The sequence below is a fragment of the Triplophysa dalaica genome, chromosome 13, assembly GCF_015846415.1.
Source record: "Triplophysa dalaica isolate WHDGS20190420 chromosome 13, ASM1584641v1, whole genome shotgun sequence".
NCBI classification, from domain to species: Eukaryota; Metazoa; Chordata; class Actinopteri; order Cypriniformes; family Nemacheilidae; genus Triplophysa; species Triplophysa dalaica.
In genome coordinates, this window is record NC_079554.1 from 4,223,034 (window position 1) to 4,236,709 (window position 13,676).

Consider the following 13,676-nt stretch of genomic DNA (forward strand, 5'->3'; position numbering starts at 1 on the left):
AGACTGTGTTTCTCTATTGTTGTGACTTAGATGAAGATCAGAACACATTTTATGACCAATTTATGAAGAAATCCAAGTAAGCCCAAAGGGTTCACATACTTTTTCTTTCAACTGTATAATAACCTGAATAAGTGTAATATAATATATTGCATTTTGATAGTTTGTATTATTACCTATGGTAATTTTATAAACTGTTGAAATACTTCTGAAGTTTATCTTCGGAACAAAGTCCATTATTACTTTTATACATAAAAATGGCCAGCAGAGGCCAATTGAATATCAGCAGCTAATAACGGCAGATCTGAATGAACTACCATTATTGGCATCGTATATTTGAAATTGTGAATATTGGTTGTTTTACATTTATGCTACTAACACCTCAACATTGAGTGTTAAAATCTGACTTTTTGTTTAGAATCTCTATTTCTATTTTTATCTGATTCGTCACGACACACAGTTTTTAAGTTACGATTTTTTTTTGTATTTAGACCGCTATAATGCAAAATTTACAGTACTTACAGTAAGAACAGAAAACATGTTATATTTCCAGATGTCACGTAAAGCATATTTCAAGGGTGAAGGCTACCTGGGGTCTAAAGATAAAATTTCACCGTTCCAATCCTTTGATGGAGGACTAAACTTCAGAACACTACAGTCCAATGGACTCCTCTTCTACCACAAGGATGGGGTACAATCCTTTTTAATATATTATTTCCCTAATTTTACCACACTGGGATAGTCATTTTTATTGTTTTATAACTACAATAAGGGAGGGGTTGGGTAAATGTATGTCTAATACCATGGTAGATTTTCCCATAATGTTACATGGAGCAAGCTTCTCTCTCTACTCTAGAAAGATGAGTTTTCTCTCTCACTGGAGAATGGAGCTGTGGTGCTCCAGTCTAAAGGAACCAGAGTCAGATCAAATAAGAAGAATTACAATGATGGACGACCACATTTTCTTGTTGCCACGGTGACCAATCAGAAGTCAGTTGCTTACTCCTAATATTAACATGAATAATAATAGTTGAATGAAGAATGTCGATTTTCCCCCAAAAAAACTAAGAATGTAATTGTGTAAAACTGTTATTTTTCATCATCTTTTGGTACTGTAGGTATGAACTGGTTATCGATGATAAAGACAAGCTGGATAAGAAGAAGCCAGCCTCCTCATCAGAGACAGAAAATACTGAAAATATCTTCTACTATGGTGGTTCTCCAGAAAGCCCCATACAGAATTTTACTGGCTGTATCAGTTATGCATACATAAGCAGGTAACATTCTATTCTACAGTTTTACACCACTAACATCTAAAACAAAACCATGCTATAAAACCCTGTGAGATGCCTTAACATTACTATAAGGTATGTCTGGAAAAAATGTTTCGTACACATCTTTTAGACAGCGTAATGGAAGTGTATCTGAAGTATAAATATAGCCGCAAGCTGCAATTAAGGGTCCAGGCAGGTTTAAGAAAATTGGAAACAGGGTCTCAACTGGAGAATGTTTAAGAATAGATCATGTGTGTCAAGTCAATACAGATGCTAAAATACAAATATATATAGTTTTATGTTAGTTTGAACAACTTTTGGAGTGTTTACCTAAAAGTAGAATTAATCGTAGATCACTTTATATGGTTCACTATACACACTAAAATGGCAAAGGAAGTTGGTTTCATGTGTACAGTTTCAATGGAACTAACTTTGCAGTAACATATTTCAGATATCATACATGTATATAGCCTTAATACAAAAAATTCAAATGATCTCACATATAAACTGTTTTTTCATGCAAGTCTCTCTCAAGCAATTCACAGTGCAAATTTAAAGACTTGATGGTTCGGAATTGGTTACAGAGGTTTGTCTGTAATGCTGGGCTGGAATTTGTGGCAGAAAAAAGTAGTTCCCCAGTTCCTTTTAAAAGGAGGGTTTAAAAACACCCAGATGTTCCTTCTCATTTATCTACACACTTTTGCTGTTGAACTATTGTATAAATGCTGTATTAAAGCCATATCGTTCAAGTGGAATTGTGATATATGTGTTTTGGAGTCTAACAATAGTAAATATAAAGTATATTGCAGTTTTTCCTACAGTTTATACAATAACTGTTAGTAATATTACAAAATACGGAATGAACATTGCAATATTTTACAGTATTACTACACTTATTTAGTTTACTATAGTAAGAACAAATGAAAACTACAGTATTTTTCATGTGTGTTAATTTATTCCATTTGTATGAGTTATTCGTATGTCCAGTGATACATTCTGATGAATAAGTTATTCAAAACTGACTTTCAAAACTTTCATCTAGATTTGCGTATTTTTGACATTTTGGTTTATTTTGTCAATTTGATTCATGAATTACCAAAAGATTGCACAGTATCATGAAACTACTTATTCTGATACGTCATCTGGTGCAGTAACAAAATAAGTGTTTATGGTATCGTGACAACCCTAATGTGAATGTTTTCCAGGCAAGACAGAGATATAGAGCCAGAGGACTTTCAGCATTACATTGAGAAAGTGGAGGTGTCATTACAGGACTGCCCGGTGGAGAGACCCCCTGCTGCTATGCTCACTAAAGAGAGCAGGGACTCTTCTAGACATAGACCAGGGCATTCCCGCAAGGTGTATTAAACTTGTACACAAAGTGACTAAGGTTCACTGTATCTACAGTATGTATATATGCACATATGTTTAACGTTGCTGTACTCTCTGTACTCTCTTTCTTCTAGGTTGGCAGGGATGAGTCTAGTCTGGTACATGGCTTGCTAAGCAAGCCTTTGGATGCTGCAGAGACAGAGCATGCCTCATGTTACCTGTCCTCCCACCCACCAGTAAACAACAATGGTCACCTCTACGGTGGTTCCGCTCACAGCCGGCACGAGTATACAGGCGTTGCCAAACTTATTGAATATCAGTAAGTACTGGTGCTCATAGTAGAAACAGGAATTAAATATATGACCACATGCACACAGGAGCAGAATACTTTTATCTGTTCTAATTAAGAACTTTCAATAAATATTTACACATTGTTTCATCAGAAATGAGAGTGACTATAATGATTTCTTAAACTTTTGATTTCTGTACCTTTTTGAAGACTTTGTAAACCTATGGCGTCTGTGAAACAGAACCACAATACTATTAACAACTCGTAATGTTAATACAAGTAATTTAATGACAAGTAATGTTGCAAATACAAAACAACTTGAAAGACTTGAAACAACTGGGTATATATGAAGAGTTTGGTTCCAAAATGAGATACCTCTGTTTTGAAAAACCTTTATTGTGTTAGTTAGCTGTATTTTTTTAGTTTTATGGCTCATATCAAAACACACCAACTGCAGTTAGATTAATATTTATTAGAATACACAATAAAATAACATGATTTTTTTAAACAATTTTTAAAACAGAGTTGGGCAATTCAAACGTTATGGATGTGACATTTTGCGTTATGGACGTGACATAAAAATACTCAGAAAATGAATTTGTTACGATTGTATTGAACAATCTATTTATATTTTACAGAACCCTTGTTGAAAGAGTCTAAACATAAAAAACATATCAGTCTATGAAAAAAAATTCTACTTAAAAAACGGGAAATAAACATGCGTTACGGATATGACAAAAAAGGTTGCGGTTTTTGGGAGACGATAAACTTTGTATGATATGTGTAAAATAAAATGCACAATCCTGAAGCAATAATACCCAATGAATGGAGTAGGGATGCCTCCTTATAGAACATAAAATAGTTACTTTATATTATGTTTCATGTGTCCATTTATGAGGAATATGTAGCGTTATGGATGTGACAATCCTGAAAAATGGCACTTTCCTGACTATGAAAAATCATGAACTATAAAATTTTAAATTTGAACAGAGATCTCACATGGCTACTTGAGCCACCAAATGTTAAAATCTATGCTGTTACAATAGTAAAACCGCTGGTAAAAACATTTTCATGGAATTACCCAGTTATCTTATTTTGGACAGACAGGGCTGATGAAAGTAATGACATATGTGTGTGTGCGATAACACACAAGTCCAGCAATGAATTATTGTTATTGTTTTGTAAGCAGAAAGTCTGGGTGATGTGAGCATGATGTGGAGAATTTTATTAGCTGTGCTTTATTTTGTGAAACCGTTCTACACATGGAATAACCGTTTATAAAAGCTGTTTAAAGTCTTGCTCTACAGTGATTTTGTATGAATTCGAGGGATTAGCTCTTTTTCAGTTCGTTCACCAAAATAATTTGTTCAAACGAGTTCCCTGATTCGCTCACTGTTTGTGCCTATAAAAATAACTTTTTAGTACAAACCACAGGTAAATCAATGTTTGTATAATGGTCATTTAGGTTTTTTACAATGTAACTATCATTTAGGCAAGATATTTACAGTATAACCATTTGTTTTACCATTATTAAGACAGAGTATATGCCAAAAAGGTGACATTAACCATGTCACCATGGTTAATTTTATTTTTATAATGCTCTTCACATTGTGTCTGTTTCTGTATTTGTTGAATGAGAGAGAAGTTCTTTCATGTACTTACGTGCACGAGTAAGAAGTAACAGCTAATTCAGTTAGTCTTCGAATGAGGTGAATGCCATTGCTGGAATGCCATTGGCTCGTGCTATAGACACTCTTTTAAGACTAGACGCTCTCTGTGCTTGAGGGAGAGATTTCAGTGAAGAAGAAATATGAGTCAATGCATTTGAACGAGAACGATTCATTCACTTAACAGATTCGTTCAAGAATAGAATGATTCATTCACAAACGTAACATCACTGGAGAAGTGCTAAATATTTTCAGGTCATTTTGAAACAAAAACTGACAATGGAAGGCTATGAAATAATTGCCACTGCTAACTAGAATTAAAAATTTGGATTATGGGCCTTAGTGAAGCCTGTATACTATATTATCTATTTTACAAATGCTGTGTGCAGTAGAATAATAACTTAATTTCCAATCTGTTTGTATTCTCTGTGTTTTCATCTCTTGTAGATCAAATTTTTCACTATCGCTGAAGACGCAATCGGCCTTTGGTCTCATCTTCTACTTGGCAGATGAGTCTGAGGAGAACTTCATGGCCCTGTTCCTTACACATGGCAAGCTGGTGTTCACTTTCAGCACAGGCCAAATCAATGTCAAAATTAGAACCAAAGAGAAATACAGCGATGGAAAGTGGCATGATGTAAGGAAGCTTTTTATAAGTTTACTGATGACTGTAAAGGTGTAATTTCTGTGCCAAATGAACTGGGGTTGGGCTTTTACAACTTGTTTCCATATTTTAGTCATGTGTTTGTTTATTACTGTGGCTTTTCGCCTCCACGTCACAATATGGTGCAATTAAGGCCAGATAAGATCTTTAGAACATCTCTGGAACAACTTTATTTTAACGCTCAATAAATCACAATTAACACAAGGTCACACATTGCAACACATACATGTGTTATAAATTGTCCCCTGACATAAAATAGCACAGTGTAATGGACACTGCAGCCCACATGGCAAGTGAGAAGCAGAGTAAATAAGACCTATAACATTGGGAGGATACAGTGGCCCTGAACCACAACGTGAAAAAAAAACTTGTGGGGAGAAAAATCAAAGACTTTCTCTCTCTTTCTCTGATTTCTCTCCTTGAAACTGTTCTTTTCGCTCTTTAACTCTTTCACCGCCATTGACGAGTTATCTCGTCATTTCAAAATAAACTGTTCCCCGCCAAAGACGAGTTATTATGGCAATCAGTGTTTGTACTGTTTTACAGCAGGTGGAGCTATTACACACCTTTGGGGAAAAAGTACAGAACCTAGAACGTATATGTTTTAGCGGCTTTTAATGATTGTTCTGAGTGTAATCTGGGCAGAATCTTTGACAAAAAATGTTAATTATCTCAGCTGTTTAATCAAAGTGATGCATTTTTGAAGAAACCTTCCCACATCTACGGAGTGATAAAAAACAAATGAAGATAGAAGAATACGTTTTATTTGGTTTACATTTACATTTAGGCATTTGGCAGACGCTTTTATCCAAAGCAACTTACATTGCTTTATCCTATACATTTTTCATAGGCATATGCAATCCCCTGGGATCGAACCCACAACCTTGCGTTGCTAAGTCAATGGTCTTACCACTGAGCTACAGGAATGCAGCAAGTGGAGCTTTTGTTTAAAACCTGAGACTCTTTTCTTTCATTTGACATATTGTTTGTCCATATATTCTTTACTGAAAATTTACTGTGAGCCATTTAAATTGGGTGAAATGGTAAAAACCGCTGCCGTAGGCTGGCAACTTTTTTAATAAGGCTGGCGGGGAATGAGTTAAAAAAAAATGATAAAAAAAATTTGTTCACTGTTCATAACTTTTTTGCCCTTCAAAACTTTTTCTGCCTCTCGCTGTCCTGTTTGCCCCTCCCCATCTAACATAAGGCCAGCAGGCCAGTGGCGGACCACCCGTGGCAAAGTTAGCGGTCCACTGACAGCAGCAGCCTGCGGTCTACTGGTGTTTTGCTCATAGTTTTTCCAGCAGCAGCCGCCATATTTCAAACAGTGATCCGCTTACTTGTTGATCAGTAATGATTGCTGTCGGCTCACAGTCAGTCTGTGGTTCATAATCGTTCCACCATGCTTACCAAAATGTCCTTCATCACTATATTGGTAAAAAAAAACAATAGCAACTGTAAATGTATTAATATTTTTAGTTAACAGGTTAAATAAACAAATGCATTACATTTATCAAATGCTTTCAACCAACAGTTACGACCACAGGCTAGGGGTGTCGGGATGTAACATTTAAAGAAAGTAATTCCTGTGAGTGCATGTGTAGGCAGGGACTAACACAGACCATAGGCGTAATGTGGGAGTGGGACATGTCCCTACCACTTTTTACCAAAGTCAAATGTGTCTCAACCACTTTCGGAAGAAATTAAAAATAAAATTGCAGAAGGGGTGTAGTAGTGGCCTTTAAACGTTCAAAAAAGTGTGGAAAACGAGGGCAGTTCTGCTTTCTCCGACTTTCCAAATCATTTACGGATTGTCGTTGCTAATATCAGCAAAAAACAGCTTATGCTGGTTAGGTATGTTTTGAAGCAAGGTAGCTGGTTTAAACTGGTCATGCGCTGGTCATGAACTGGTTAAAGCTGGTCCTAACTGGTCCCAAGCAGCAAGTTTATAGCTAAGAACCAGATTAAACCAGCTTAGTACTAGCTAAGGATCAGCACAAGACCAACTTAAACCAGCTACCTTCTTCAAAACAAAATTATAATAAATGGAAACACTAACAACAGATAGTTTCCTGAACTATATAGGCAAATTTAAAAACACAATTTGAATGTCCATGATATATACTGTATTTGACCAAACTGTAGTCTATGCAATACACGTGGCCTCGAAAATATTTTTTTCCATGTTTTCCTCCACATAGCTAGGGCCTACTTGATGGATCCTGATTGTTTTTCAACAAATGCAAGGTTCCCAAACTTAACATATGGGAAGAACACACATATACATTTGTTCTCTTTCAGTATAGTTTTTACATTAACATTTAGGCATTTGGCAGACGCTTTCATCCAAAGCGACTTACATTGCTTTAGCCTATACATTTTACATAGGTATTTGCAATCCCCTGGGATCGAACCCACAACCTTGCGTTGTTAACGCAATTCTCTTACAACTGAGCTACAGGAAAGCTACAAGATCAACTTAGCAATTCTTTTTAATTTTTAATGTTTCTTGTCATGTATTGGTAAGTTTTATTTCAATATTAAAATACCTTATGCATGGCAAAAACATTATTGTTTATATTGTTCCCCATTATATTGTAATTGAGAGAGAAAACAATCATAGAGAGAGAGAGAGAAAGAAAGTATTAAGCTGACAAAGTACACTGTTGCTGTTTAGGGCCTCCAAAGGAGGCTGCCTGGGAAGTAAAACAAGTTGTTTCTCAAATAGCGAAAATTTACATTTGGTTAGAATTTTCCCATCTATGCTAATGTGACCTTCTCTCTATAGATTATCTTCATCAGAGGAGGCAAAATGGGCAGACTGATAATTGATGGTCTGACGGTAATAGACGAAAGTGCTCCCGGTGGAAATACATCCCTGCATGTTCAAGATCCTCTTTACATAGGTGGTGTCCCGCCGGAACGAGCTCTGAAAAACATTCAGGTATAGTATACCCAAACAAAATCATTCCCCTATGGCCCCAGGTGCAGCAAATAATTCAAATAGAATGACAATTATGAGAACAGTCAATCATTTATGTTTATTAAATCTCAGTTACTGTTGTCTTATAGACAGCACGGAATGTTTTGATTGTCAATTTGTCAGATCATGCGATTGAGGCTCAGACATTCTATTCTGTATTGTCATCGAAACCTATACGTTGCTTCCCGATGAGTGCAAAGTTGGATTATTGAACAATGCCCACTGATCTCAAAATCTTCTTCCATACAATTGGTTTACATTTACAGTATTGAAATTATATTGCAAAAAATTGTTCTTTCAATATAAAATTGTTGTCTGACAGTTACCCTTAAAGGGCCAACAAACAACTGACCATCAGTGATTCCTCAGTAAAGCTGTGCTATTTTCTTTTTAGAAGACATCTGTTTCTAGCTTCTCTGGCTGTGTAAGGAGTCTCCAGCTAAATGGTCGCATGCTCAGCACTGCATCCCAAAGTTTTGGGGTCACACCCTGTTATGAGGGCTCATCTGAGCCAGGGACATACTTCACTGATGACGGAGGATATGTACTTCTGGGTAAAATATGATTTTATGCTTTATCGCATATCTCCTATTGAAATCTATGTTTCAGTCACAAAAGGAAACAGTGTTTCCACCATGGCTTCATGACCTCCACATACTGTAGTCACATTTACATTTTGTATCTGTTTTATTCATAAAAAAGGTATTAATAGATAAATTAATCATTTCAGACTTTGCTTGGCGTTTGAATGACTACATAGACAAAACATAAGCCTTACATCACCTCTTGTCAGCTGGCAGTTTGAGACACCAGGTCAAAAAACACCATCGCCAGCAGCCCTTCATATAAGCCATGACAGACAGAGGATGCAGTGGAATGTGACAACATAACACAATGATCTGACTGATGCAAAGATTTAGGACTCAAAGCAAGCAGGGTCTTGGGAAATGGAATTTCACATCCTCATGCGACAGTTGGGAACAATATTCCAACATACACACGTGGTGCTCAATACAATCATTAGTCCCAAAGTTAAGACCAAAGACAGAAACTTTCTGTAATATGCCTCTAGATTTCTTTGAATTATTAATCTTGTGTTTATAGCATGATCCAGGGATGGTGTCTTGACTTAAAGCATGCTATTTTTCTTCAAACATCTAGATGACTCCTTTCATTTTGGACGAAGATTTGAGCTGATGATGGATGTGCGCCCTCGCATGGCTACAGGGGTGCTACTGCACATGTTCGCCGGAGAGCGGGAATATCTCACCATGTACATCTATCAAGGACAGGTCTGAAGATCATATGATAGATTAATTTGACCATCCTATTGAATGTGGTCTAATTATATGTTAGAAGATGTTAGGGATTTTTAAGCTTGTTTCTGCAGGATTTCTCCACTTTTAAAATGGCAGTTTACACTTCATTGTATCGTGTAACTTGTATCCAGTTTTGATCAGTTTATGAAAAACTGCACACAGAAATCTACAGATGTCAATCCGTAACATTGAAGTTATTTGACTGATTTGTTGGTGTCTTGTAGGTGCATGTTGTGGTGAATAACGGCATTCGCGAATTTTCCACATACTTGTCTCCTAGGCAGGGAATCTGTGATGGAAACTGGCACAAGGTCACAGGTAGATAATTATCCAAAAACAATGTATTTTTAAACCGTTGAACAAAAAGCAATTCATAAAATGTTTCTTCACGTCATTTTACTGTACATCGTAAATCCAACTTGGTGAAGACCACATGTAAACAATATCTGTCTGTCTACATTATTACCGCTTTCTAACTTGTGTCATAATATGTTGTGCTTTCCAGTGATAAAAGATACTAATGTGGTGCAACTAGACGTGGACTCAGAGGTGAATCATGTTATTGGCGCTGTCAATGAAGCAGCAAAGGATACTCTTTCACCAGTTTTTATTGGTGGAGCACCAGGTTAGTCACCACTTGTCTCACAAGAATTCTAGAAAATGGAATCGAAGGTTCTAGACTATATTTAGCTTATCCTGGATAAAAGAGAAATGGGTAATTCTTACAAATTAGAACCATTATTGTATCCATTTAAAAACTGCCAATTCCATAGCATTTTTTTTTAAAGAGAAGTCATGATGCCTAACCAAGTTGATATCAGTAAGAATCATTAGACATTGATCAATGAATTACATTTTAATAGAAAATTAAAAACCTAGTAGGCATTTGGAAGGTATAAGTAGATGTGTTTCTTCGCATCAAACTTAATGTAAATATATATATATAAAATACAGTACTTAAAAATGTTACAGAGGATGAGAATATCAGTGATGGACATTTAAAAAAAAATGTAAGAATGTCTAGTAGAACATCCATTTTTTTCAGAATATTTGAATTTTACCAAGTTTAAATGACAATATATAATGCACTCGGATAAATCGTGTCGCCATATGGTGATGATATCTCATCAGAAAAGCAATTAAATAAAATCCTTTCTATCCTTTGTGCAAAGTAGAGAAAACAATTATGTTTATTATGATCATCTTTTGTTTTACCAAATTATATGTTTTATAATTAAAATGCCATTGTGTTACAGTGGATTTGTGAGAATGAACACAGTCTATATATTTGGCACCACTAACACTGTCAGTTCAAATTAAATTGTTTGTTTGACCTACTGACCAATAAAGCTGTTTAAAAAGGTTTTCTCCAGGTCTATTGGGTGCAGGTATTGGTGGAGAAATAGACATGACGGAATAGGTCACCCAAAGTGAAAATTCTGTTAATACAGAAATCTCGCTCCTTTTCACTGGTTTACATGAAATCTTGCTCAGAGTTTATAATTCATTCACATAACTTTTTTTGATCTAGACTCCATGATGCCTCGCAACCTTCTTGGCAGGAGGGGCTACACAGGCTGCATAAGAAACCTGTCTGTGAATGAGTCTCCTGTAAGCTTCAGTAAGGCAGCCCTGGTCAGTGGTGCAGTAGGTGTGGGCACCTGCCCTGCTTCCTGAGTGACGGATTCTGAGACCCCACGCCAAAATAAGTCTTCAATAAAGAACAAAGCAGTAATTCTAATGTTTTATCTAACAAATACCTATTCAACATCATTTAATGCTATTTTATCACAATGCAACAGTTAACTACCATTGTATTGCAAACCTGAGCACTGCATTCACTATTTGACACCAAAATGTCTTCAGTTTTTTTTATTGCTAAAAATAAAAACTGTAAGTTCCAGTTTCATCGAAGTCTTAAAGGACCAGTAGTAAAATCTTGGGGTATCTGACATTGAGGTTGCGAATTGCAACCAACAGCTCTCTCCACCCCTCCCTTTCGAAGCACTACAGAGGTTGACATCACATGGCGAATTTCATGAAGGGACCCACACTGGTCGTTTAAGGATTTTAAACAAAATTGCAATGTCAAAGTATTAACCAAGCCATTAGGAGCGTCTATCATAGGCCAAGTTTTTGTACTTCACTTGACTTGCCACTGCTTTATCTGAAAACTTGCAGATTTCTGTAATATTGTGTCTTTAGTAAAGCTGATGTTTTCTAACATATGTAATGTGTATTGAGTTATTCACAAAGGAATTGATGTATGAGCATACATATTAAACAGAATGATTAAATTCAAATCAATCGTCAAACATTTTTACTGAAAATAAAAAATATGCAAGTTGTTAAAAAATGACTAAAGGCCCTGTGAAACTGAAATTGCGATCGTTTTTACTTCCGTATCCTGACACATTTCCGAGTGAAATGGAATTTTGAGTGAATAAAATAGTGGGCGTGGCTTTTGTCTCTCTCTGCGATTAGATTGGATAAAATCAGCTGTTGCATTTTGAAACGGAACTGGCAGCAGACTGACAGTTGAAGAGGAGGACTTAACCGATGCTCCGCCCAAGTCGTCTAAGATACGTCATCTACGATGAATAGTCATTACAGGACAAAAGTGCATTTTCAGATTCTAACTAAAGATTATGAGGGCACACGATTTTTAAAAAGAGAAGGTATGAAGGAAAGAATGAATGAGGTACACCACTTGTGCTTTAAAAAGGGGAGAATATCGAAATAAACTCTGGGTTTGCCAAAGAAAACCTGCTCCTGACCAGGTTAGGTTCACAGAGTAAGTTACTATGGTTACTGACTCGGAGTATAAGTTAACTCTCCTTTAGAAACAGGCTTGAGTTAACCTGCTTTCTCGGGTTTGACATAGCTCACATTCTGAAACGGAAAACCCAGAGTTTCCGTCATTTCAGGGCTAAAATACTCAGTGTTTTCACTAAACCTCCTTTCTGAAAGGGGTCCCTGGTCAAATCTGCTGTCTCCAAAGTTTTTTTAAACTTTGTGACTGAAGAAAATTACTGTGCATGAATTAGCAAGTCATTCTTTAGAACCAGCACCATTGGCCTATTTTGCCATCATCATGACCAAAAAGATCCTTCTGAATAAACTCAAATGTGTTGGCCATCTCTTTTGATTATGAAAGATCCAACGCATAGATTTAGTCAAACATCAAAGGTAAAGCATCAGAGAGTCTCCGCAGGTCTATGACAACTTCATTCTCAAGGACGATCAAAATCTTATCTAAATTGTACTGAAGAGCAATGCTTGGTCTGACGACTGTCAAAAGGACAACTGATGAATCAACATCTGGCTCTTCTGAATCTTTCTCAATCTAGATGTAACAAGTATTGAAACACAATTACCAAATGTTACTTTACCAGTGTGAAAAAAAAGATTAAAATGCTGTAATATATTACTAAGAAATATGCAGAATACATGATTTACCATGCATGTTTTGAGGTGTCTTCTTTCGGATAAACAGAAATTTCACAGAGAACTGTTGTTCGCCTTGTGTGTACATCATGTTGATCCTTAAAGTTCACATTGAAACCAATGTAAAAAGTGGAACACACGTTTTAGCCAGCACCAAACAATGCTAATTTAACATGGAGTGAATGTCAAAAAGTTGACACAGGCATACATAAAACAAATGATCACAGTAAGATCCCTGACTCTTAAAGGGATAGTTCACTTAAAAATAAAAATTCTGTCATCATTTATTCACCTTTGAGTTGTTCCAAATCTGTATAAATGTCTTTGTTCTTAGACAGAGAAAGATATTTGGAAGAATGCTTTTAATCAAACTGGCCTGCAAGTTCGAACGTCTGGGTATCTGTGTGGAGGGAAGCGAAGCATCTGATTGGTGGACGTTCAGCGATGACGTCAAATTTAGGTAAAAAACGGCACTAGATGTTTGACATTAAAATATTTGATTATGGTTGAATCTATTCTTTCAAGTCCCACTAACTCTAAACATTAGCCTAGTTATAAAAACTCAAAAAAATATTTATTGTTAACTTAAATCTCTAATAGATGTTGAATGAACTCAAAAATAATAGTTAGTTCAACTTTTTGGCACATTTTGAGTACAAGGTAGTCTACTTTTACATTATAAGTTAGTTACACTTGGGTTTAGT

The 13,676-nt window shown here is 36.0% G+C and overlaps 1 protein-coding gene across 2 annotated transcripts in view; it reads left to right on the plus strand.

Annotated features, from left to right (window-relative positions):
- Positions 1-11,753, plus strand: part of lama4 (laminin, alpha 4) — a 52,292-nt gene extending 40,539 nt beyond the window's left edge. The window contains exons 29-40 of one of the 2 annotated variants that reach the window (XM_056764202.1): positions 551-688; positions 854-987; positions 1,116-1,274; positions 2,477-2,630; positions 2,738-2,922; positions 5,007-5,196; positions 8,012-8,167; positions 8,601-8,760; positions 9,368-9,498; positions 9,750-9,843; positions 10,031-10,150; positions 11,057-11,753. In XM_056764202.1, the coding sequence (XP_056620180.1) occupies positions 551-688; positions 854-987; positions 1,116-1,274; positions 2,477-2,630; positions 2,738-2,922; positions 5,007-5,196; positions 8,012-8,167; positions 8,601-8,760; positions 9,368-9,498; positions 9,750-9,843; positions 10,031-10,150; positions 11,057-11,202 (1,767 nt within the window). In that variant the 3' untranslated portion in view covers positions 11,203-11,753. The remainder of the gene's footprint in view (positions 1-550; positions 689-853; positions 988-1,115; positions 1,275-2,476; positions 2,631-2,737; positions 2,923-5,006; positions 5,197-8,011; positions 8,168-8,600; positions 8,761-9,367; positions 9,499-9,749; positions 9,844-10,030; positions 10,151-11,056) is intronic. The other variant, XM_056764203.1, reaches the window with a different exon arrangement.
- The last annotated feature ends 1,923 nt before the right edge of the window (positions 11,754-13,676 follow it).